The 21,687-nt window shown below is 47.3% G+C and overlaps 1 protein-coding gene across 4 annotated transcripts in view; it reads right to left on the minus strand.

Moving 5' to 3' along the window:
- The window catches only part of LOC129810550 (polypyrimidine tract-binding protein 3-like), a 111,001-nt gene that overhangs the window by 19,683 nt on the left and 69,631 nt on the right, over positions 1–21,687 (minus strand). For 2 of the 4 annotated variants that reach the window (XM_055861159.1, XM_055861168.1), the window contains exons 7-11: positions 16,396–16,570; positions 9,602–9,676; positions 6,029–6,204; positions 4,299–4,332; positions 1,931–2,023 (exon numbers count right to left, since the gene is read on the minus strand). In XM_055861159.1, the coding sequence (XP_055717134.1) occupies positions 1,931–2,023; positions 4,299–4,332; positions 6,029–6,204; positions 9,602–9,676; positions 16,396–16,570 (553 nt within the window). The remainder of the gene's footprint in view (positions 1–1,930; positions 2,024–4,298; positions 4,333–6,028; positions 6,205–9,601; positions 9,677–16,395; positions 16,571–21,687) is intronic. The other 2 variants (XM_055861179.1, XM_055861187.1) reach the window with 2 other exon arrangements.

Raw genomic sequence — 21,687 nt, forward strand, 5'->3', positions numbered from 1 at the left:
CAGGCAAGGAGGGCATTAATCAGAGAGGCAACAAAGAGACCAAAGATTACCCTGAAGGAGCTGCAAAGCTCCACAGCGGAGATTGGAGTATCTGTCCATAGGACCACTTTAAGCCGTACACTCCACAGAGCTGGGCTTTACGGAAGAGTGGCCAGACAAAAGCCATTGCTTGAAGAAATAAATAAGCAAACACATTTGTTGTTCGCCAAAAGGCATGTGGGAGACTCCCCAAAAATATGGAAGAAGGTACTCTGGTCAGGTGAGACAAAAATTTCGCTTTTTGTCCATCAAGGAAAATGCTATGTCTGGCGCAAACCCAACACCTCTCATCACCCCTAGAATACCATCCCCACAGTGAAGCATGGTGGTGGCAGCATCATTCTGTGGGGATGTTTTTCATCGGCAGGGACTGGGAAACTGTTCAGAATTGGAGGAATGATGGACGGTGCTAAATGCAGGGAAATTCTTGAGGGAAACCTGTTTCAGTCTTCCAGAGATTTGAGACTGGGACGGAGGTTCACATTCCAGCAGGACAATGACCCTAAGCATACTGCTAAAGCAACACTCAAGTGGTTTAAGGGGAAACATTTAAATATCTTGGAATGGGCTAGTCAAAGCCCAGACCTCAATCCATTGAGAATCTGTAGTATGACTTAAAGATGTCTGTACACCAGCGGAACCCATCCAACTTGAAGGAGCTGGTGCAGTTTTGCCTTGAAGAATGGGCAAAAATCCCAGTGGCTAGATGTGCCAAGCTTACAGAGACATACCCCAAGAGACTTGCAGTTGTAATTACTGCAAAAGGCAGCTCTACAAAGTATTGACTTTTGGGGGGTGAATAGTTATGCACGCTCAAGTTTTCTGTTTTTTTTTGTCTTATTTCTTGTTTCACAATAAAAACTATTTTGCATCTTCAAAGTGGTAGGTATGTTGTGTAAATCAAATGAGACAAATCCCCCCAAAATCCCAAAAGTATTAAAACAGTAGGATCTGTTCTCTCATTATTAAAACAGTAGGATCTGTTGTCTCAGTATTAAAACAGTAGGATCTGTTCTCTCAGTATTTAAACAGTAGGATCTGTTCTCTCAGTATTAAAACAGTAGGATCTGTTGTCTCATTATTAAAACAGTAGGATCTATTCTCTCAGTATTAAAACAGTAGGATCTGTTCTCTCAGTATTAAAACAGTAGGATCTGTTGTCTCATTATTAAAACAGTAGGATCTGTTCTCTCAGTATTTAAACAGTAGGATCTGTTCTCTCAGTATTTAAACAGTAGGATCTGTTCTCTCAGTATTTAAACAGTAGGATCTATTCTCTCAGTATTAAAACAGTAGGATCTGTTGTCTCAGTATTAAAACAGTAGGATCTGTTCTCTCAGTATTAAAACAGTAGGATCTATTCTCTCACTATTAAAACAGTAGGATCTGTTCTCTCAGTATTAAAACAGTAGGATCTGTTCTCTCAGTATTAAAACAGTAGGATCTATTCTCTCACTATTAAAACAGTAGGATCTGTTCTCTCAGTATTAAAACAGTAGGATCTGTTCTCTCAGTATTAAAACAGTAGGATCTGTTCTCTCACTATTAAAACAGTAGGATCTGTTCTCTCAGTATTAAAACAGTAGGATCTATTCTCTCACTATTAAAACAGTAGGATCTGTTCTCTCAGTATTAAAACAGTAGGATCTGTTCTCTCAGTATTAAAACAGTAGGATCTATTCTCTCACTATTAAAACAGTAGGATCTGTTCTCTCAGTATTAAAACAGTAGGATCTGTTCTCTCAGTATTAAAACAGTAGGATCTATTCTCTCACTATTAAAACAGTAGGATCTGTTGTCTCAGTATTAAAACAGTAGGATCTGTTCTCTCAGTATTAAAACAGTAGGATCTATTCTCTCAGTATTAAAACAGTAGGATCTGTTCTCTCACCAAGCTGTGCCTGAGTAGCGTCGGCCATCTGGATTAAGGCATTCTCTTTCTTGTTGAACAGAATTTTGACCCGATGCACATCACCATACACCCCTAGAGAGAAAGAGAGACGGGATAGAGGGAAGGGATCGAACGAGAGAGTGGGAAGGGATAGAACGAGAGAGTGGGGGGGAAGAGATAGAACGAGAGAGTGGGAGGGAAGAGATAGAACGAGAGAGTGGGGAGGGAAGAGATAGAACGAGAGAGTGGGAGGGAAGAGATAGAACGAGAGAGTGGGGAGGGAAGAGATAGAACGAGAGAGTGGGAGGGAAGAGATAGAACGAGAGAGTGGGAGGGAAGGGATAGAACGAGAGAGTGGGAGGGAAGGGATAGAACGAGAGAGTGGGAGGGAAGGGATAGAACGAGAGAGTGGGAGGGAAGGGATAGAACGAGAGAGTGGGAGGGAAGAGATAGAACGAGAGAGTGGGAGGGAAGAGATAGAACGAGAGAGTGGGAGGGAAGAGATAGAACGAGAGAGTGGGAGGGAAGAGATAGAACGAGAGAGTGGGGAGGGAAGAGATAGAACGAGAGAGTGGGAGGGAAGGGATAGAACGAGAGAGTGGGGAGGGAAGAGATAGAACGAGAGAGTGGGGAGGGAAGAGATAGAACGAGAGAGTGGGAGGGAAGGGATAGAACGAGAGAGTGGGAGGGAAGAGATAGAACGAGAGAGTGGGAGGGAAGAGATAGAACGAGAGAGTGGGAGGGAAGAGATAGAACGAGAGAGTGGGAGGGAAGAGATAGAACGAGAGAGTGGGGAGGGAAGAGATAGAACGAGAGAGTGGGAGGGAAGGGATAGAACGAGAGAGTGGGGGGGAAGAGATAGAACGAGAGAGTGGGGAGGGAAGAGATAGAACGAGAGAGTGGGAGGGAAGGGATAGAACGAGAGAGTGGGGAGGGAAGAGATAGAACGAGAGAGTGGGAGGGAAGGGATAGAACGAGAGAGTGGGGGGGAAGAGATAGAACGAGAGAGTGGGGAGGGAAGAGATAGAACGAGAGAGTGGGAGGGAAGGGATAGAACGAGAGAGTGGGGGGGAAGAGATAGAACGAGAGAGTGGGGAGGGAAGAGATAGAACGAGAGAGTGGGGAGGGAAGAGATAGAACGAGAGAGTGGGAGGGAAGGGATAGAACGAGAGAGTGGGGAGGGAAGAGATAGAACGAGAGAGTGGGAGGGAAGGGATAGAACGAGAGAGTGGGGGGGAAGAGATAGAACGAGAGAGTGGGGAGGGAAGAGATAGAACGAGAGAGTGGGAGGGAAGAGATAGAACGAGAGAGTGGGGAGGGAAGAGATAGAACGAGAGAGTGGGAGGGAAGGGATAGAACGAGAGAGTGGGAGGGAAGAGATAGAACGAGAGAGTGGGGAGGGAAGGGATAGAACGAGAGAGTGGGAGGGAAGAGATAGAACGAGAGAGTGGGGAGGGAAGAGATAGAACGAGAGAGTGGGGAGGGAAGAGATAGAACGAGAGAGTGGGGAGGGAAGAGATAGAACGAGAGAGTGGGAGGGAAGAGATAGAACGAGAGAGTGGGGAGGGAAGAGATAGAACGAGAGAGTGGGAGGGAAGAGATAGAACGAGAGAGTGGGAGGGAAGAGATAGAACGAGAGAGTGGGGAGGGAAGAGATAGAACGAGAGAGTGGGAGGGAAGGGATAGAACGAGAGAGTGGGGAGGGAAGAGATAGAACGAGAGAGTGGGAGGGAAGAGATAGAACGAGAGAGTGGGGAGGGAAGAGATAGAACGAGAGAGTGGGAGGGAAGGGATAGAACGAGAGAGTGGGGGGGAAGAGATAGAACGAGAGAGTGGGGAGGGAAGAGATAGAACGAGAGAGTGGGAGGGAAGGGATAGAACGAGAGAGTGGGAGGGAAGAGATAGAACGAGAGAGTGGGAGGGAAGAGATAGAACGAGAGAGTGGGGAGGGAAGAGATAGAACGAGAGAGTGGGAGGGAAGGGATAGAACGAGAGAGTGGGGAGGGAAGAGAGAAAGAGAAGAGATAGAGGGAAGGCATAGAAAGAGAGAGAGTGAGGGACAGAAGAGTGTGAAGTACATACATTATTTAAATTAAATTCAAAAGGGGCTTTATTGGCATGGGAAACGTGTGTTTACATTGCCAAAAGCAAGATTATTTCCCTTCATTGTATAATGCTGAGAGTTACGGGGAGATAGAAGGATAGAGGGGTGTGGGATGACAAGCAGATGTCAGTATCTAAACAGACAGGACAGGAAGTATACTTATCAGCCAATCACAGTTAGCATAAAAGGCACAGTAACCATGGTAGCCACACACACAGAGCTATGCAGTGAATGACAACCACACCCATTACTAAATGGCCTTACCAAATAGGATGAAGAGTCCGTGTGGTGATATGCTCTGCAGGGAGAAGAAACAGGAAGTCAGTCAACTGCTCAAGTGAAGGTAATACTGGTGCGCTGGTGTGGTGATACAGAAACCAACCAAGCATGTACCTTCCCTTTCCCTTGCATCATCATCATCACACACAGCCAGCCAGCCGCGGCCCAGCCAGCCAGCAAGCAGCGGCCTAGCCAGCCAGCCAGCAGCGGCCCAGCCAGCCAGCAGCGGCCCAGCCAGCAGCGGCCCAGCCAGCCAGCAGCGGCCGAGCCAGCCAGCAGCGGCCCAGCCAGCCAGCAGCGGCCCAGCCAGCCAGCAGCGGCCCAGCCAGCAGCGGCCCAGCCAGCCAGAAGCGGCCCAGCCAGCCAGCAACGGCCGAGCCAGCCAGCAACGGCCCAGCCCTAATGCTGCTTATCTAGCTGGAGAATCAGATAAGACCCAGCTATTCACCACTACCCACTCCCAAATCCCACCCTACTACCTATGTAGTGGGCCCTGGTGAAAAGTAGTGCACTACATAGGTAATAGGGTGGGATTTGGGACACAACCTCAGGTCGTGTCTCGTGACATCAACTGCCGCTGACACAGATAGAGAGAGCAGCTACTAACGTGAAACTCTTGAATGATTGCAGCCCAGCAGAGAAGACAACATGATATTGACCAGGAAGTATCCCTAAGCACTATTAGATTCTAACATCAGCTTCTATCTGTTCATACGTCATATCCCTTCTCACCAAGTCAGTAACATTTAGTTATCTGGAAAGTGTCCCTTCTCACCAAGTCAGTAACATTTAGTTATCTGTAAAGTGTCCCTTCTCACCAAGTCAGTAACATTTAGTCATCTGTAAAGTGTCCCTTCTCACCAAGTCAGTAACATTTAGTTATCTGTAAAGTGTCCCTTCTCACCAAGTCAGTAACATTTCGTTATCTGTAAAGTGTCCCTTCTCACCAAGTCAGTAACATTTAGTTATCTGTAAAGTGTCCCTTCTCACCAAGTCAGTAACATTTCGTTATCTGTAAAGTGTCCCTTCTCACCAAGTCAGTAACATTTAGTTATCTGTAAAGTGTCCCTTCTCACCAAGTCAGTAACATTTCGTTATCTGTAAAGTGTCCCTTCTCACCAAGTCAGTAACATTTAGTTATCTGTAAAGTGTCCCTTCTCACCAAGTCAGTAACATTTCGTTATCTGTAAAGTGTCCCTTCTCACCAAGTCAGTAACATTTCGTTATCTGTAAAGTGTCCCTTCTCACCAAGTCAGTAACATTTCGTTATCTGTAAAGTGTCCCTTCTCACCAAGTCAGTAACATTTAGTTATCTGTAAAGTGTCCCTTCTCACCAAGTCAGTAACATTTCGTTATCTGTAAAGTGTCCCTTCTCACCAAGTCAGTAACATTTAGTTATCTGTAAAGTGTCCCTTCTCACCAAGTCAGTAACATTTAGTTATCTGTAAAGTGTCCCTTCTCACCAAGTTAGTAACATTTAGTTATCTGGAAAGTGTGGTATTTTATGTCTGTTTTGGGCGGGTTGGTGTGTGGCATGTTCTGAGAGTTTTGCAAGGGTAGCCTGGTTCCAGATCTGTTTGTGCTATTAGGTCAACATTCATTGTAATGCCAAATGTTTAACTTGACATTGAGCAATGGCGTTGGCAAGAGCACAAACGATAAAGAGGAGTTGGGGGGGGGTTACAGGTGAGCCGGGGGAGGGGAGGGTCACTCACATCAGGGTTGAGGTTGGAGACAAGGAGAACGGCGTGAACAGCGATGGGGGCCATGCCGTGCAGGGTCATCCGTCCCGAGATTGAGCCTGGCATGGCAAGGGGTCCCAGAGCGCCGGTCATCGTGTGCATGGACAGACCTGGGGGCACGCACGATAGCAGGTCAAAGGGCGGGCCTACTAGAGGAGGGAGGAGGGCCCAGGGTCAGTAGGAGTAGGGAGGAAAGAGAGGAGGAGAGGGGAGGGGGCTCAGGGTCAGTAGGAGGAGGGAGGAGAGAGAGGAGGAGAGGGGAGGGGGGAGGGCCGAGGGTCAGTAGGAGGAGGGAGGAGGAGGGAGGAGAGAGAGGAGGAGAGGGGAGGGAGGGCCCAGGGTCAGTAGGAGGAGGGAGGAGAGAGAGGAGGAGAGGGGAGGGGGGAGGGCCCAGGGTCAGTAGGAGGAGGGATGAGAGAGAGGAGAGGGGAGGGGGGAGGGCCCAGGGTCAGTAGGAGGAGGGAGGAGAGAGAGGAGGAGAGAGCCGAGGGTCAGTAGGAGGAGGGAGGAGAGAGAGGAGGAGAGGGGAGGGAGGGCTCAGGGTCAGTAGGAGGAGGGAGGAGAGAGAGGAGGAGAGGGGAGGGAGGAGGGCCCAGGGTCAGTAGGGGGAGAGGGGAGGGTCAGTAGGAGAGGGGAGGAGGGAGGGCCCAGGGTCAGTAGGAGGAGGGAGGAGAGAGAGGAGGAGAGGGGAGGGCCCAGGGTCAGTAGGAGAGGGGAGGAGGGAGGGCCCAGGGTCAGTAGGAGGAGGGAGGAGAGAGAGGAGGAGAGGGGAGGGGGGAGGGCCCAGGGTCAGTAGGAGTAGGGAGGAGAGAGAGGAGGAGAGGGGAGGGGGCTCAGGGTCAGTAGGAGGAGGGAGGAGAGAGAGGAGGAGAGGGGAGGGAGGGCCCAGGGTCAGTAGGAGGAGGGAGGAGAGAGAGGAGGAGAGGGGAGGGGGGAGGGCCCAGGGTCAGTAGGAGGAGGGAGGAGGGAGAGGAGGAGAGGGGAGGGGGAAGGGCCCAGGGTCAGTAGGAGGAGGGAGGAGAGAGAGGAGGAGAGGGGAGGGGGGAGGGCCCAGGGTCAGTAGGAGGAGGGAGGAGAGAGAGGAGGAGAGGGGAGGGCCCAGGGTCAGTAGGAGGAGGGAGGAGAGAGAGGAGGAGAGGGGAGGGGGCTCAGGGTCAGTAGGAGGAGGGAGGAGAGAGAGGAGGAGATGGGAGGGGGGAGGGCCCAGGGTCAGTAGGAGGAGGGAGGAGAGAGAGGAGGAGAGGGGAGGGGGGAGGGCCCAGGGTCAGTAGGAGGAGGGAGGAGAGAGAGGAGGAGAGGGGAGGAGGGAGGGGTCAGTAGGAGGAGGGAGGAGAGAGAGGAGGAGAGGGGAGGGTCAGTAGGAGAGGGGAGGGCCCAGGGTCAGTAGGGGGAGAGGGGAGGGTCAGTAGGAGAGGGGAGGAGGGAGGGCCCAGAGTCAGTAGGAGGAGGGAGGAGAGGGGAGGAGGAGAGGGGAGGAGGGAGGGCCCAGGGTCAGTAGAAGGAGAGAGGGCCCAGGGTCAGTTGGAGTAGGGAGGAGAGGGGAGGAGGGAGGGCCATTTGTGTTCCTCCCCTCTCCGACTGTGTCCCAGTGCATTTGGGACAGTCGGAGAGTGGGAGGATGATGATGATGATGATGGTTGAGATTATGTACTCATAAAAATAGAAACACTAGAACATGATTCTCCAGTCAAGTCAATGGGGCTGCCGTGGTCTGAGGGACTGACAACGTTCTAGTGATTGTATTTTCTATGATAGTACCTGTCTGTATAAGGGGTGTGGGGCCGGATGGGGGTGATAGTGGGGTGTACCTACCTATATAGGGGGTATGGGGCTGGAGGAGGGTGATACCTGTCTGTATAAGGGGTGTGGGGCAGGATGGGGGTGATAGTGGGGTGGTACCTACCTATATAGGGGGTGTGGGGCTGGAGGAGGGTGGTACCTGTCTGTATAAGGGGTGTGGGGCCGGATGGGGGTGATAGTGGGGTGTACCTACCTATATAGGGGGTATGGGGCTGGAGGAGGGTGGTACCTGTCTGTATAAGGGGTGTGGGGCAGGATGGGGGTGATAGTGGGGTGGTACCTACCTATATAGGGGGTATGGGGCAGGAAGAGGGTGGTACCTACCTATATAGGGGGTGTGGGGCTGTAGGAGAGTGGTACCTACCTATATAGGGGGTATGGGGCAGGAAGAAGGTGGTACCTACCTATATAGAGGGTATGGGGCAGGAGGAGGGTGGTACCTACCTATATAGGGGGTATGGGGCTGGAGGAGGGTGGTACCTACCTATATAGGGGGTATGGGGCTGGAGGAGGGTGGTACCTACCTATATAGGGGGTGTGGGGCTGGAGGAGGGTGGTACCTACCTATATAGGGGGTATGGGGCAGGAGGAGGGTGGTACCTACCTATATAGGGGGTGTGGGGCAGGAGGAGGGTGGTACCTACCTATATAGGGGGTGTGGGGCAGGAAGAGGGTGGTACCTACCTATATAGGGGGTATGGGGCAGGATGGGGGTGGTACCTACCTATATAGGGGGTATGGTGCAGTAGGAGGGTGGTACCTACCTATATAGGGGGTGTGGGGCAGGAGGAGGGTGGTACCTACCTATATAGGGGGTATGGGGCAGGATGGGGGTGGTACCTACCTATATAGGGGGTATGGGGCAGGATGGGGGTGGTACCTACCTATATAGGGGGTATGGGGCAGGATGGGGGTGGTACCTACCTATATAGGGGGTATGGGGCAGGATGGGGGTGGTACCTACCTATATAGGGGGTATGGGGCAGGATGGGGGTGGTACCTACCTATATAGGGGGTATGGTGCAGTAGGAGGGTGGTACCTACCTATATAGGGGGTGTGGGGCAGGAGGAGGGTGGTACCTACCTATATAGGGGGTATGGGGCAGGATGGGGGTGGTACCTACCTATATAGGGGGTATGGTGCAGTAGGAGGGAGGTACCTACCTATATAGGGGGTGTGGGGCAGGAAGAGGGTGGTACCTACCTATATAGGGGGTATGGGGCAGGAGGAGGGTGGTACCTACCTATATAGGGGGTATGGGGCTGGAGGAGAGTGGTACCTACCTATATAGGGGGTGTGGGGCAGGAGGAGGGTGGTACCTACCTATATAGGGGGTATGGGGCAGGAGGAGAGTGGTACCTACCTATATAGGGGGTGTGGGGCAGGAGGAGAGTGGTACCTACCTATATAGGGGGTATGGGGCAGTAGGAGGGTGGTACCTACCTATATAGGGGGTATGGGGCTGGAGGAGGGTGTACCTACCTATATAGGGGGTATGGGGCAGGAGGAGAGTGGTACCTACCTATATAGGGGGTGTGGGGCTGGAGGAGGGTGGTACCTACCTATATAGGGGGTGTGGGGCAGGATGGGGGTGGTACCTACCTATATAGGGGGTATGGTGCAGTAGGAGGGTGGTACCTACCTATATAGGGGGTATGGGGCTGGAGGAGGGTGATAGTGGGGTGGTACCTACCTATATAGGGGGTATGGGGCAGGATGGGGGTTGATAGTGGGGTGGTACGTACCTGCTTGGGGGAACCCGATAGCGGGGCCAAAACCTGCTGCCCCAGCGTAAGGCGAAGAGATGATACCTGGAGCACCTGGAAACACAATAAATCAAATGTATAAAATATATATAATTTTTACATCAGCAGTTGTTACAAAGTGCTTAATTTTCCCAAGATCCCAAAGGCCAGACAAACCAGCATTGGTGGGAAAAGTATCCAATTGTCATACTTGAGTAAAAGTAATGATACCTTAATTAATAGAAAATAACTCAAGCAACAGTGAAAGTCACCCAGTAAAATACGACCTGAGTAAAAGTCTAAAAGTATTGGGTTTTAAAAATACTTAAGTATCAAAAGTAAAAGTCGAAGTATAAATAATTTCAAATTCCTTATATTAAGCAAACCAGATGGCACCAATTTACAGATAGCCAGGGGCACACTCCAACACTTAAGACATAATTTACAAAAGACGCATGTGTGTTTAGTGAGTCCGCTAGATCAGAGGCAGTACGGGATAACCGGGGATGTTCTCTGTTTAGTGAGTCCGCTAGATCAGAGGCAGTACGGGATAACCGGGGATGTTCTCTGTTTAGTGAGTCCGCTAGATCAGAGGCAGTACGGGATAACCGGGGATGTTGTGTGTTTAGTGAGTCCGCTAGATCAGAGGCAGTACGGGATAACCGGGGATGTTGTGTGTTTAGTGAGTCCGCTAGATCAGAGGCAGTACGGGATAACCGGGGATGTTGTGTGTTTAGTGAGTCCGCTAGATCAGAGGCAGTACGGGATAACCGGGGATGTTGTGTGTTTAGTGAGTCCGCTAGATCAGAGGCAGTACGGGATAACCGGGGATGTTCTCTGTTTAGTGAGTCCTCCAGATCAGAGGCAGTACGGGATAACCGGGGATGTTCTCTGTTTAGTGAGTCCTCCAGATCAGAGGCAGTACGGGAAAACCGGGGATGTTGTGTGTTTAGTGAGTCCGCTAGATCAGAGGCAGTACGGGATAACCGGGGATGTTGTGTGTTTAGTGAGTCCGCTAGATCAGAGGCAGTACGGGATAACCGGGGATGTTGTGTGTTTAGTGAGTCCGCTAGATCAGAGGCAGTACGGGATAACCGGGGATGTTCTCTGTTTAGTGAGTCCGCTAGATCAGAGGCAGTACGGGATAACCGGGGATGTTGTGTGTTTAGTGAGTCCGCTAGATCAGAGGCAGTACGGGATAACCGGGGATGTTGTGTGTTTAGTGAGTCCGCTAGATCAGAGGCAGTACGGGATAACCGGGGATGTTGTGTGTTTAGTGAGTCCGCTAGATCAGAGGCAGTACGGGATAACCGGGGATGTTGTGTGTTTAGTGAGTCCGCTAGATCAGAGGCAGTACGGGATAACCGGGGATGTTCTCTGTTTAGTGAGTCCGCTAGATCAGAGGCAGTACGGGATAACCGGGGATGTTCTCTGTTTAGTGAGTCCGCTAGATCAGAGGCAGTACGGGATAACCGGGGATGTTGTGTGTTTAGTGAGTCCGCTAGATCAGAGGCAGTACGGGATAACCGGGGATGTTGTGTGTTTAGTGAGTCCGCTAGATCAGAGGCAGTACGGGATAACCGGGGATGTTCTCTGTTTAGTGAGTCCGCTAGATCAGAGGCAGTACGGGATAACCGGGGATGTTCTCTGTTTAGTGAGTCCGCTAGATCAGAGGCAGTACGGGATAACCGGGGATGTTGTGTGTTTAGTGAGTCCGCTAGATCAGAGGCAGTACGGGATAACCGGGGATATTGTCTGTTTAGTGAGTCCGCTAGATCAGAGGCAGTACGGGATAACCGGGGATGTTGTGTGTTTAGTGAGTCCGCTAGATCAGAGGCAGTACGGGATAACCGGGGATGTTCTCTGTTTAGTGAGTCCGCTAGATCAGAGGCAGTACGGGATAACCGGGGATGTTCTCTGTTTATTGAGTCCGCTAGATCAGAGGCAGTACGGGATAACCGGGGATGTTGTGTGTTTAGTGAGTCCGCTAGATCAGAGGCAGTACGGGATAACCGGGGATGTTGTGTGTTTAGTGAGTCCGCTAGATCAGAGGCAGTACGGGATAACCGGGGATGTTGTCTTGATAAGTGTGTGAATTGGACCCTTGTCCAATTTTCAAATTCAAGGCCCCTACAAACAGTAGGCTATTCCATATGATACACGTTGCTCACAAAGCAATCCCAAAAGGGGACACTGCTTTTCAATTTCCTCATTGTGGGGGTTGTCTTGTTGTTCGGGCTGCCAATACAGGAAATGAAATGTTGGAAGGTTTTACAGTTCATTAAAGAAGAATGTTCGCAAGCTCAATCCCTACAAGCATTCCTTCCTCTCAGACAGGAGAGTTTTGTGCCTCCCAAATGAGACCCTATTCCCTAAATAGTGCACTATATTGGGCATAAGGTGCAATTTGGGACACAGGCAGTCTCTTCTCTTGTAACACTACAGAACCGACAAGTTTCGTGACAGCATAGAGCTAGGTGTGATAAAGGTTCAACCTGTGCTCTATTTGCTATTTAGTGCACTTTTAACCAAAGCCTATTCACCAAAAAAATTTGGTTTTAAATGAAATATTAGCTTTTGTCTGAAACCGAAAAAGACTGAAAATTCAAAAGTTAATTTGACATTATGCACTAACAAGGTTTTTCAGCATAAGCAGATTGACTACTGCTGGAGCTGTTTATGGGTGTGACAAGTAATCTGACCAAACGAGTATGGGAACGGATATGGGAAAATCACTAAGATGGCGCCGACAGATAGGGCAGCTGTGCTTCTAGCTCCTAGGCAATAACTGTTACATTATTAGCACAGAAATTCAGAGTGGACTTCTAGTCCGACTCATGAGGCACGCGCACACCACCCACCGCTTCCTAGTATATTACTCGCTAATGTTTAGTCTCTGGATAATAAAATTGACGAGCTCAGGGCGAGGATTTCCTTCCAGAGAGACATCAGGGATTGTAACATACTCTGTTTCACATAAACATGGCTCTCTCGGGGATATACTGGCTGAGTCCGTACAGCCAGTTGGGTTCTCAGTTCATCGCGCAGACAGGAATAAATATCTCCCCGGAAGAAGAAGTGCGGGGGTGTATGTTTCATGATGAACTACTCATGGTGTGATTGTGATAACATACAGGAACTCAAGTCCTTTTGTTCACCCGACCTAGAATACCTCACAATCAAATGCCGACCGTATTACTTCCCAAGAGAATTCTCTTCGGTTATAGTCACTGCCGTGTATATTTCCCCTCAAGCTGATACCACGACGGCCCTCAAAGAACTTCACTGGACTTTATGCAAATTGGAAACCACATATCCTGAGGCCGCATTTATTGTAGCTGGGGATTTTAACAAAGAAAACTTGAAGAAAACCCTACCGAAGTTCTATCAAAACATTGACTTTAGTACTCGCGCTGCTAAAACACTCGACCACTGCTACTCCAACTTCCTGGATGCCTACAAGGCTTTCCCCTGCCCTACCTTCGACAAATCAGATCAGGACTCTATTTTGCTCCTCCCTTCCCCTTAGAAGAAACTCAAACAGGAAGTACCCGTGTTAAGGTCTATTCAACGCTGGTCTGACAAATCGGAATCCACACTTCAAGTTTGTTTTGATCACGCAGATATGTTCCGAGAAAATAACATTGACGAATACACGGATACGGTGACTGAGTTCATCAGGAAGTGTATAGGTGATGTGTATAGGAAGGAAGTGTATAAGTGTATAGGCTGCCATCTATCCACCAGAAACCGTGGATAGATGGCAGCATTCGCGCAAACCTGAAAGCACTTTCCACTGCATTTAACCATGACAAGGGACGAGGCGACTGGGGATTTGGCCGAATACAAACAGAGTAGTTATTCCCTCTGTAAGGCAATCAAACAGGCAAAATGTCAGTACAGTGACAAAGTGGAGTTGCAATTCAACGGCTCAGACACAATACGTATGTGGCAGGGTCTACAGACAATCACGGACTACAAAGGGAAAACCAGCCACGTCGCGGACACCGACGTCTTGCTTCCAGACAAGCTAAACACCTTCTTCCCCCGCTTTGAGGATAACACAGTGCCACCGACGCGGCCCGCTACCAAGGACTGTGGGCTCTCCTCTCCGTGGCCGACGTAACTAAGGCATTTAAGCGTGTTAACCCTCGCAATGCTTCCTAGCTGCGTCCTCAGAGCATGCGCAGACCAGCTGGCTGGGGTGTTTACGGACATATTCAATCTCTCCCTATCCCAGTCTGCTATCCCCACATGCTTCAATATGTCCACCATTGTTCCTATTCCAAAGAATGCAAAGGTAACTGAACTAAATGACTATCGCCCCGTAGCACTCACTTCTGTCATCATGAAGTGCTTTGAGAGACTAGTCAAGGATCATATCCCCTCCACCTCCACCTGACACCCTAAACCCACTCCAATTTGCTTACCGCCCCAATAGATCCACAGACGATGCAATCGCCATCACACTGCACACTGCCCTAACCCATCAGGACAAGAGGAAACAACACCTCCACTTCACTGATCCTCAACACGGGGGCCTCAAAAGGGTGTGTGATCAGCCCCCTCCTGTACTCCCTGTTCACCCATGACTGTGTGGCCAATCATGAAGTTTGCAGACAACACAACAGCTGTAGGCTTGATCACCAACAATGACGAGACAGCCTACAGGGAGGAAGTGAGGGCTCTGGGAGTATGGTGTCAGGAAAATAACCTCTCACTCAACGTCAACAAAACAAAGGAGCTGATCGTGGACTTCAGGAAACAGCAGCGGGAGCACCCCCCCCCCCATCCACATCCACATCGACGGGACCGCAGTGGAGAAGGTGGAAAGCTTCAAGTTCCTTGGCGTACACATCACTGATGGTCCACCCCACACAGACCGTGTGGTGAAGAAGGGGAGACAGCGCCTCTACTCCTATGTAGGAGTATATAACACATTCGATCTGGTCAAAGATAATACCGTTATCCCCCCCCCCCCCCCCCATCTTCTTTGAAATACAAGAGAAAAGGCCATAATGTACTATTCCAAGTTAGGCGTAATTTAGTCACTAGATGGCAGCAGTGTTTGTTCAAAGTTTTAGACGGATTAATTTCTGATCAAAATGTTGTATCAAGACAGCCCTTCATATTACTTAAGCAGGCAAGTCAGTTAAGAACAAATTCTTATTCATAATGACGGCCTAGGAACAGTGGGTTAACTGCCTTGTTCAGGACGACAGATTTTTACCTTGTCAGCTCGGGGATTTGATCTAGCAACCTTTCGGTGACTAGTCCAACGCTCTAACCACTAGACTACACTGCCACCCCGTGCCTATTTGGTTAATTGATATATTTTCAAGTTCATAACTGTGCGACTCTCCTCAAACAATAGCACGGTATTATTTCACTGTAATAGCTACTGTAAATTGGACAGTGCAGTTAGATTAACAAGAATTTAAGCTTTCTTCCCACATCAGATGTGTCTATGTCCTGGGAAATGTTCTAGTTACTTACAACCTCATGCCGATCCTGTAGAGGTTTTAATAATGTTTACATATTTTGCATTACTCATATGTATATACTGTATCCTATTCTACTGTATCTTAGTGTATGTATTACTCATCTCATATGTATATACTGTATTCTATCCTATTCTACTGTATCTTAGTCTATGTATTACTCATATCATATGTATATACTGTATTCTATTCTACTGTATCTTAGTCTATGCTGCTCTGACATTACTCATATGTATATACTGTATTCTATTCTACTGTATCTTAGTCTATACCGCTCTGACATTGCTCGTCCATATATTTATATATTCTTAATTCCATTCCTTTACTTTAGGTTTGTGTGTATTGTGTGAAATTGTTAAGATACTACTGCACTGTTGCAGCTAGAAACACAAGCATTTCACTTCATCCGCAATAACAGCTGCTAAACATGTGTATGTGACAAATAACATTTGATTTGATTTGTAATGTTATCATTTACAAAGTTATTAAATAATAAGTTCTTTGATATTCGCTTTCCATGGCCATTCTCAGTTAGCTAAACGGATAATAATTGATTGCACATGATTTTACAATAATGTTAAATGAAGTCAGATTAACATTTTAATAGGCTAACACTGGTTGCATGTGAGGTATATATAATATCATATATGATACATTTTACCCCACTACATTACCTAAGGGACATGCTTATCCAAATTAGTCAACTCAAATTGATTTAAAAAACAAAAACACAACCTGTGTTTTCAAACCATCACTCATTCACTGACATCCCAGTGAAGTAACGTTCAGATTAGAGAGGTTTGTATGTTGATGACCACGTATTGGGTGGGTTGTGAATGGGCCAGAGGTGAGAAACAGGCAGGAAGTGGAGGGGACAGAAACATAGAGGTTGATAGAGGGCTCTTCGTTGCATCTTTTGCTATATTGGTTTCTGTGACCGCATGGTCAGATCCATTGAGGGCTTTCTCCATTTTAAAGTAGTCCATTTCTTCTTCTACTTCTATTAATTTATTGTAGGGGACAGACAGGAAGTGGAGGTAACAGACAGGACGTGGAGGGGACAGACAGGAAGTGGAGGGGGCAGACATGAAGTAGGGGGGACAGAGAGGATGTGGAGAACATGACAGGAAGTGGCGGGGGCAGACAGGATGTGGAGGGGACTCTTTAAATTGTGGCTAACTGTGATGTGTTTTCCTATCGGAAATGCTAAGTGTTGAAATGCTAAGTGCTGAAATGCTAAGTGTTGAAATGCTAACTGTTCCTGGTCCAAGTAATAAGCGTCGTTGGTCTCACCGAAGGCGGCAGTCAAGGCAGGGTCCATGGTAGGTTGTCCATCTCCAGAGGGAAGGTCCAGGCGGGTGAAATCTCGGCTTTTGTCGTTGTTGTACTTCACATTCAGGCTGGTCAGCTTGGAGAACTCCACACGCAGAGTACAGCACGCGTTATAGATGTTCTGGCCATCCAAAGTCTAGAGAGACAGAGAGAGAGAGACAGAGAGAGGGACAGAGACAGAGACAGGGAGAGGGAGAGAGAGAGAGACAGAGAGAGAGAGAGCGAGAGAGAGAGCGAGAGAGACAGAGAAAGAGAGAGAGAGAGAGAGAGAGAGAGAGAGAGAGAGAGAGAGAGAGAGAGAGAGAGAGAGCGAGAGCGAGAGTGAGAGTGAGAGAGAGCGAGAGAGAGAGGAGGAGAGGGGAGGAGGGAGGGCCAAGGGTCAGTAGGAGGAGGGAGGAGAGCGGGAGAGAGAGGGAGAGAGGCAGAGAGAGAGAGAGAGAGAGAGAGAGATCAACAAATATATTGGAGTATCTCTCTGAGTGACCACCATAAACATGTTTAAGTATCTCTCAGGGCACCATAAACATGTCTGATTATCTCTCTGAGTGACCACCACAAACCTGTCTGATTATCTCTCTGAGTGACCACCATAAACATGTCTAGGTATCTCTCTGAGTGACCACCACAAACCTGTCTGATTATCTCTCTGAGTGACCACCATAAACATGTCTAGGTATCTCTCTGAGTGACCACCATAAACATGTCTAGGTATCTCTCTGAGTGACCACCACAAACCTGTCTGATTATCTCTCTGAGTGACCACCATAAACATGTCTAGGTATCTCTCTGAGTGACCACCACAAACCTGTCTGATTATCTCTCTGAGTGACCACCACAAACCTGTCTGATTATCTCTCTGAGTGACCACCATAAACATGTCTGATTATCTCTCTGAGTGACCACCATAAACATGTCTGATTATCTCTCTGAGTGACCACCATAAACATGTCTGATTATCTCTCTGAGTGACCACCATAAACATGTCTAGGTATCTCTCTGTGTGACCACCATAAACATGTCTAGGTATCTCTCTGAGTGACCACCACAAACCTGTCTGATTATCTCTCTGAGTGACCACCACAAACCTGTCTGATTATCTCTCTGAGTGACCACCATAAACATGTCTGATTATCTCTCTGAGTGACCACCACAAACCTGTCTGATTATCTCTCTGAGTGACCACCATAAATATGTCTAGGTATCTCTCTGAGTGACCACCATAAACATGTCTGATTATCTCTCTGAGTGACCACCATAAACATGTCTAGGTATCTCTCTGAGTGACCACCACAAACCTGTCTGATTATCTCTCTGAGTGACCACCACAAACCTGTCTGATTATCTCTCTGAGTGACCACCATAAACATGTCTGATTATCTCTCTGAGTGACCACCATAAACATGTCTAGGTATCTCTCTGAGTGACCACCATAAACATGTCTGCTTATCTCTCTGAGTGACCACCATAAACATGTCTAGGTATCTCTCTGAGTGACCACCATAAACATGTCTGATTATCTCTCTGAGTGACCACCATAAACATGTCTGATTATCTCTCTGAGTGACCACCACAAACCTGTCTGATTATCTCTCTGAGTGACCACCATAAACATGTCTGATTATCTCTCTGAGTGACCACCACAAACCTGTCTGATTATCTCTCTGAGTGACCACCATAAATATGTCTAGGTATCTCTCTGAGTGACCACCATAAACATGTCTGATTATCTCTCTGAGTGACCACAATAAACATGTCTAGGTATCTCTCTGAGTGACCACCACAAACCTGTCTGATTATCTCTCTGAGTGACCACCACAAACCTGTCTGATTATCTCTCTGAGTGACCACCATAAACATGTCTGATTATCTCTCTGAGTGACCACCATAAACATGTCTAGGTATCTCTCTGAGTGACCACCATAAACATGTCTGCTTATCTCTCTGAGTGACCACCATAAACATGTCTAGGTATCTCTCTGAGTGACCACCATAAACATGTCTGATTATCTCTCTGAGTGACCACCATAAACATGTCTGATTATCTCTCTGAGTGACCACCATAAACATGTCTGATTATCTCTCTGAGTGACCACCACAAACCTGTCTGATTATCTCTCTGAGTGACCACCATAAACATGTCTGATTATCTCTCTGAGTGACCACCACAAACCTGTCTGATTATCTCTCTGAGTGACCACCATAAACATGTCTGATTATCTCTCTGAGTGACCACCATAAACATGTCTGATTATCTCTCTGAGTGACCACCATAAACCTGTCTAGGTATCTCTCTGAGTGACCACCATAAACATGTCTGATTATCTCTCTGTGTGACCACCATAAACATGTCTAGGTATCTCTCTGAGTGACCACCACAAACCTGTCTGATTATCTCTCTGAGTGACCACCACAAACCTGTCTGATTATCTCTCTGAGTGACCACCATAAACATGTCTGATTATCTCTCTGAGTGACCACCACAAACCTGTCTTCACACAGGGTCCTAGTGAAGAATGAAGTGCATCATTATAGTCTAGTGCAGAGGGAAAAACTACTCCCATCATCAGAAAACCACAGTGTTCTACAGTAATGACAGAATATGTGTCACTACAGTTACTGTACCCCTCAGAGAATATAGAACAACACACTCCTCTGTAGAGCAGCAGTTACTGTACCACTAATATAGAACAACAAGCTCCTCTGTAGAGCAGCAGTTACTGTACCACTAATATAGAACAACAAGCTCCTCCGTAGAGCAGCAGTTACTGTACCACTAATATAGAACAACAAGCTCCTCTGTAGAGCAGCCTGTACCACTAATATAGAACAACAAGCTCCTCTGTAGAGCAGTAGTTACTGTACCACTAATATAGAACAACAAGCTCCTCTGTAGAGCAGCCTGTACCACTAATATAGAACAACAAGCTCCTCTGTAGAGCAGTAGTTACTGTACCACTAATATAGAACAACAAGCTCCTCTGTAGAGCAGCAGTTACTATACCACTAATATAGATCAACAAGCTCCTCTGTAGAGCAGCAGTTACTGTACCATTAATATAGAACAACAAGCTCCTCTGTAGAGCAGCAGTTACTGTACCACTAATATAGAACAACAAGCTCCTCTGTAGAGCAGCCTGTACCACTAATATAGAACAACAAGCTCCTCTGTAGAGCAGTAGTTACTGTACCACTAATATAGAACAACAAGCTCCTCTGTAGAGCAGCCTGTACCACTAATATAGAACAACAAGCTCCTCTGTAGAGCAGCCTGTACCACTAATATAGAACAACAAGCTCCTCTGTAGAGCAGTAGTTACTGTACCACTAATATAGAACAACAAGCTCCTCTGTAGAGCAGCAGTTACTGTACCCCTCAGAGAATATAGAACAACAAGCTCCTCTGTAGAGCAGCAGTTACTGTACCACTAGTATAGAACAACAAGCTCCTCTGTAGAGCAGCCTGTACCACTAATATAGAACAACAAGCTCCTCTGTAGAGCAGCCTGTACCACTAATATAGAACAACAAGCTCCTCTGTAGAGCAGCAGTTACTGTACCACTAATATAGAACAACAAGCTCCTCTGTAGAGCAGCCTGTACCACTAATATAGAACAACAAGCTCCTCTGTAGAGCAGCCTGTACCACTAATTTAGAACAACAAGCTCCTCTGTAGAGCAGCAGTTACTGTACCACTAATATAGAACAACAAGCTCCTCTGTAGAGCATTAGTTACTGTACCACTAATATAGAACAACAAGCTCCTCTGTAGAGCAGCAGTTACTGTACCACTAATATAGAACAACAAGCTCCTCTGTAGAGCAGCAGTTACTGTACCACTAATATAGAACAACAAGCTCCTCTGTAGAGCAGCCTGTACCACTAATATAGAACAACAAGCTCCTCTGTAGAGCAGCAGTTACTGTACCACTAATATAGAACAACAAGCTCCTCTGTAGAGCAGCAGTTTGCTTTATCTGCTAAATTGTAATTACTCGATTTATTGCCTACCTCATGCCTTTTGCACACATTGTATATAGATTCTCTTTTTTTCTCTTTTTTCTACCATGTTATTGACTTGTTTATTGTTTACTCCATGTGTAACTCTGTGTTGTTGTCTGTTTACACTGCTATGCTTTATCTTGGCCAGGTCGCAGTTGCAAATGAGAACTTGTTCTCAACTAGCCTACCTGGTTAAATAAAGGTGAAATAAATAAAAATAAAATAAAAGTTACTGCACCCCTCAGAGAATATAGAACAACTAGAGTTGGGTTACTGATTCAAAGTGACAGGAGTACCAGTACCAGATCAATGTGGAGCTATATACAGGAAGTACCATATCAATGTGGAGCAATATACAGGAAGTACCAGATCAATGTGGAGCTATATACAGGGAGTTCCAGTACCAGATCAATGTGGAGCTATATACAGGGAGTACCATATCAATGTGGAGCTATATACAGGAAGTACCAGATCAATGTGGAACTATATACAGGAAGTACCAGATCAATGTGGAACTATATACAGGGAGTACCAAATCAATGTGGAACTATATACAGGAAGTACCAGATCAATGTGGAGCTATATACAGGGAGTTCCAGTACCAGATCAATGTGGAGCTATATACAGGGAGTACCAGATCACTGTGGAGCTATATACAGGAAGTACCAGATCAATATGGAGCTATATACAGGAAGTACCAGATCAATGTGGAGCTATATACAGGGAGTACCAGATCAATGTGGAGCTATATACAGGAAGTACCAGTACCAGATCAATGTGGAGCTATATACAGGAAGTACCAGATCAATGTGGAGCTATATACAGGAAGTACCAGATCAATGTGGAGCTATATACAGGAAGTACCAGATCAATGTGGAGCTATATACAGGAAGTACCAGATCAATGTGGAGCTATATACAGGAAGTACCAGATCAATGTGGAGCTATATACAGGAAGTACCAGATCAATGTGGAGCTATATACAGGAAATACCAGATCAATGTGGAGCTATATACAGGAAGTACCAGATCAATGTGGAGCTATATACAGGAAGTACCAGATCAATGTGGAGCTATATACAGGGAGTACCAGATCATGTGGAGCTATATACAGGAAGTACCAGATCAATGTGGAGCTATATACAGTTATATTCCGCTGAACACAGAATAGCAGCATGTGAGCACTCACTCAAATCATAAAAAATATCCTTTCTAGTTCATTCAGCTTTGTTGATTTGTATTCTTCATAATATAA

This window comes from Salvelinus fontinalis, chromosome 2 (assembly GCF_029448725.1).
Source record: "Salvelinus fontinalis isolate EN_2023a chromosome 2, ASM2944872v1, whole genome shotgun sequence".
NCBI lineage: Eukaryota > Metazoa > Chordata > Actinopteri > Salmoniformes > Salmonidae > Salvelinus > Salvelinus fontinalis.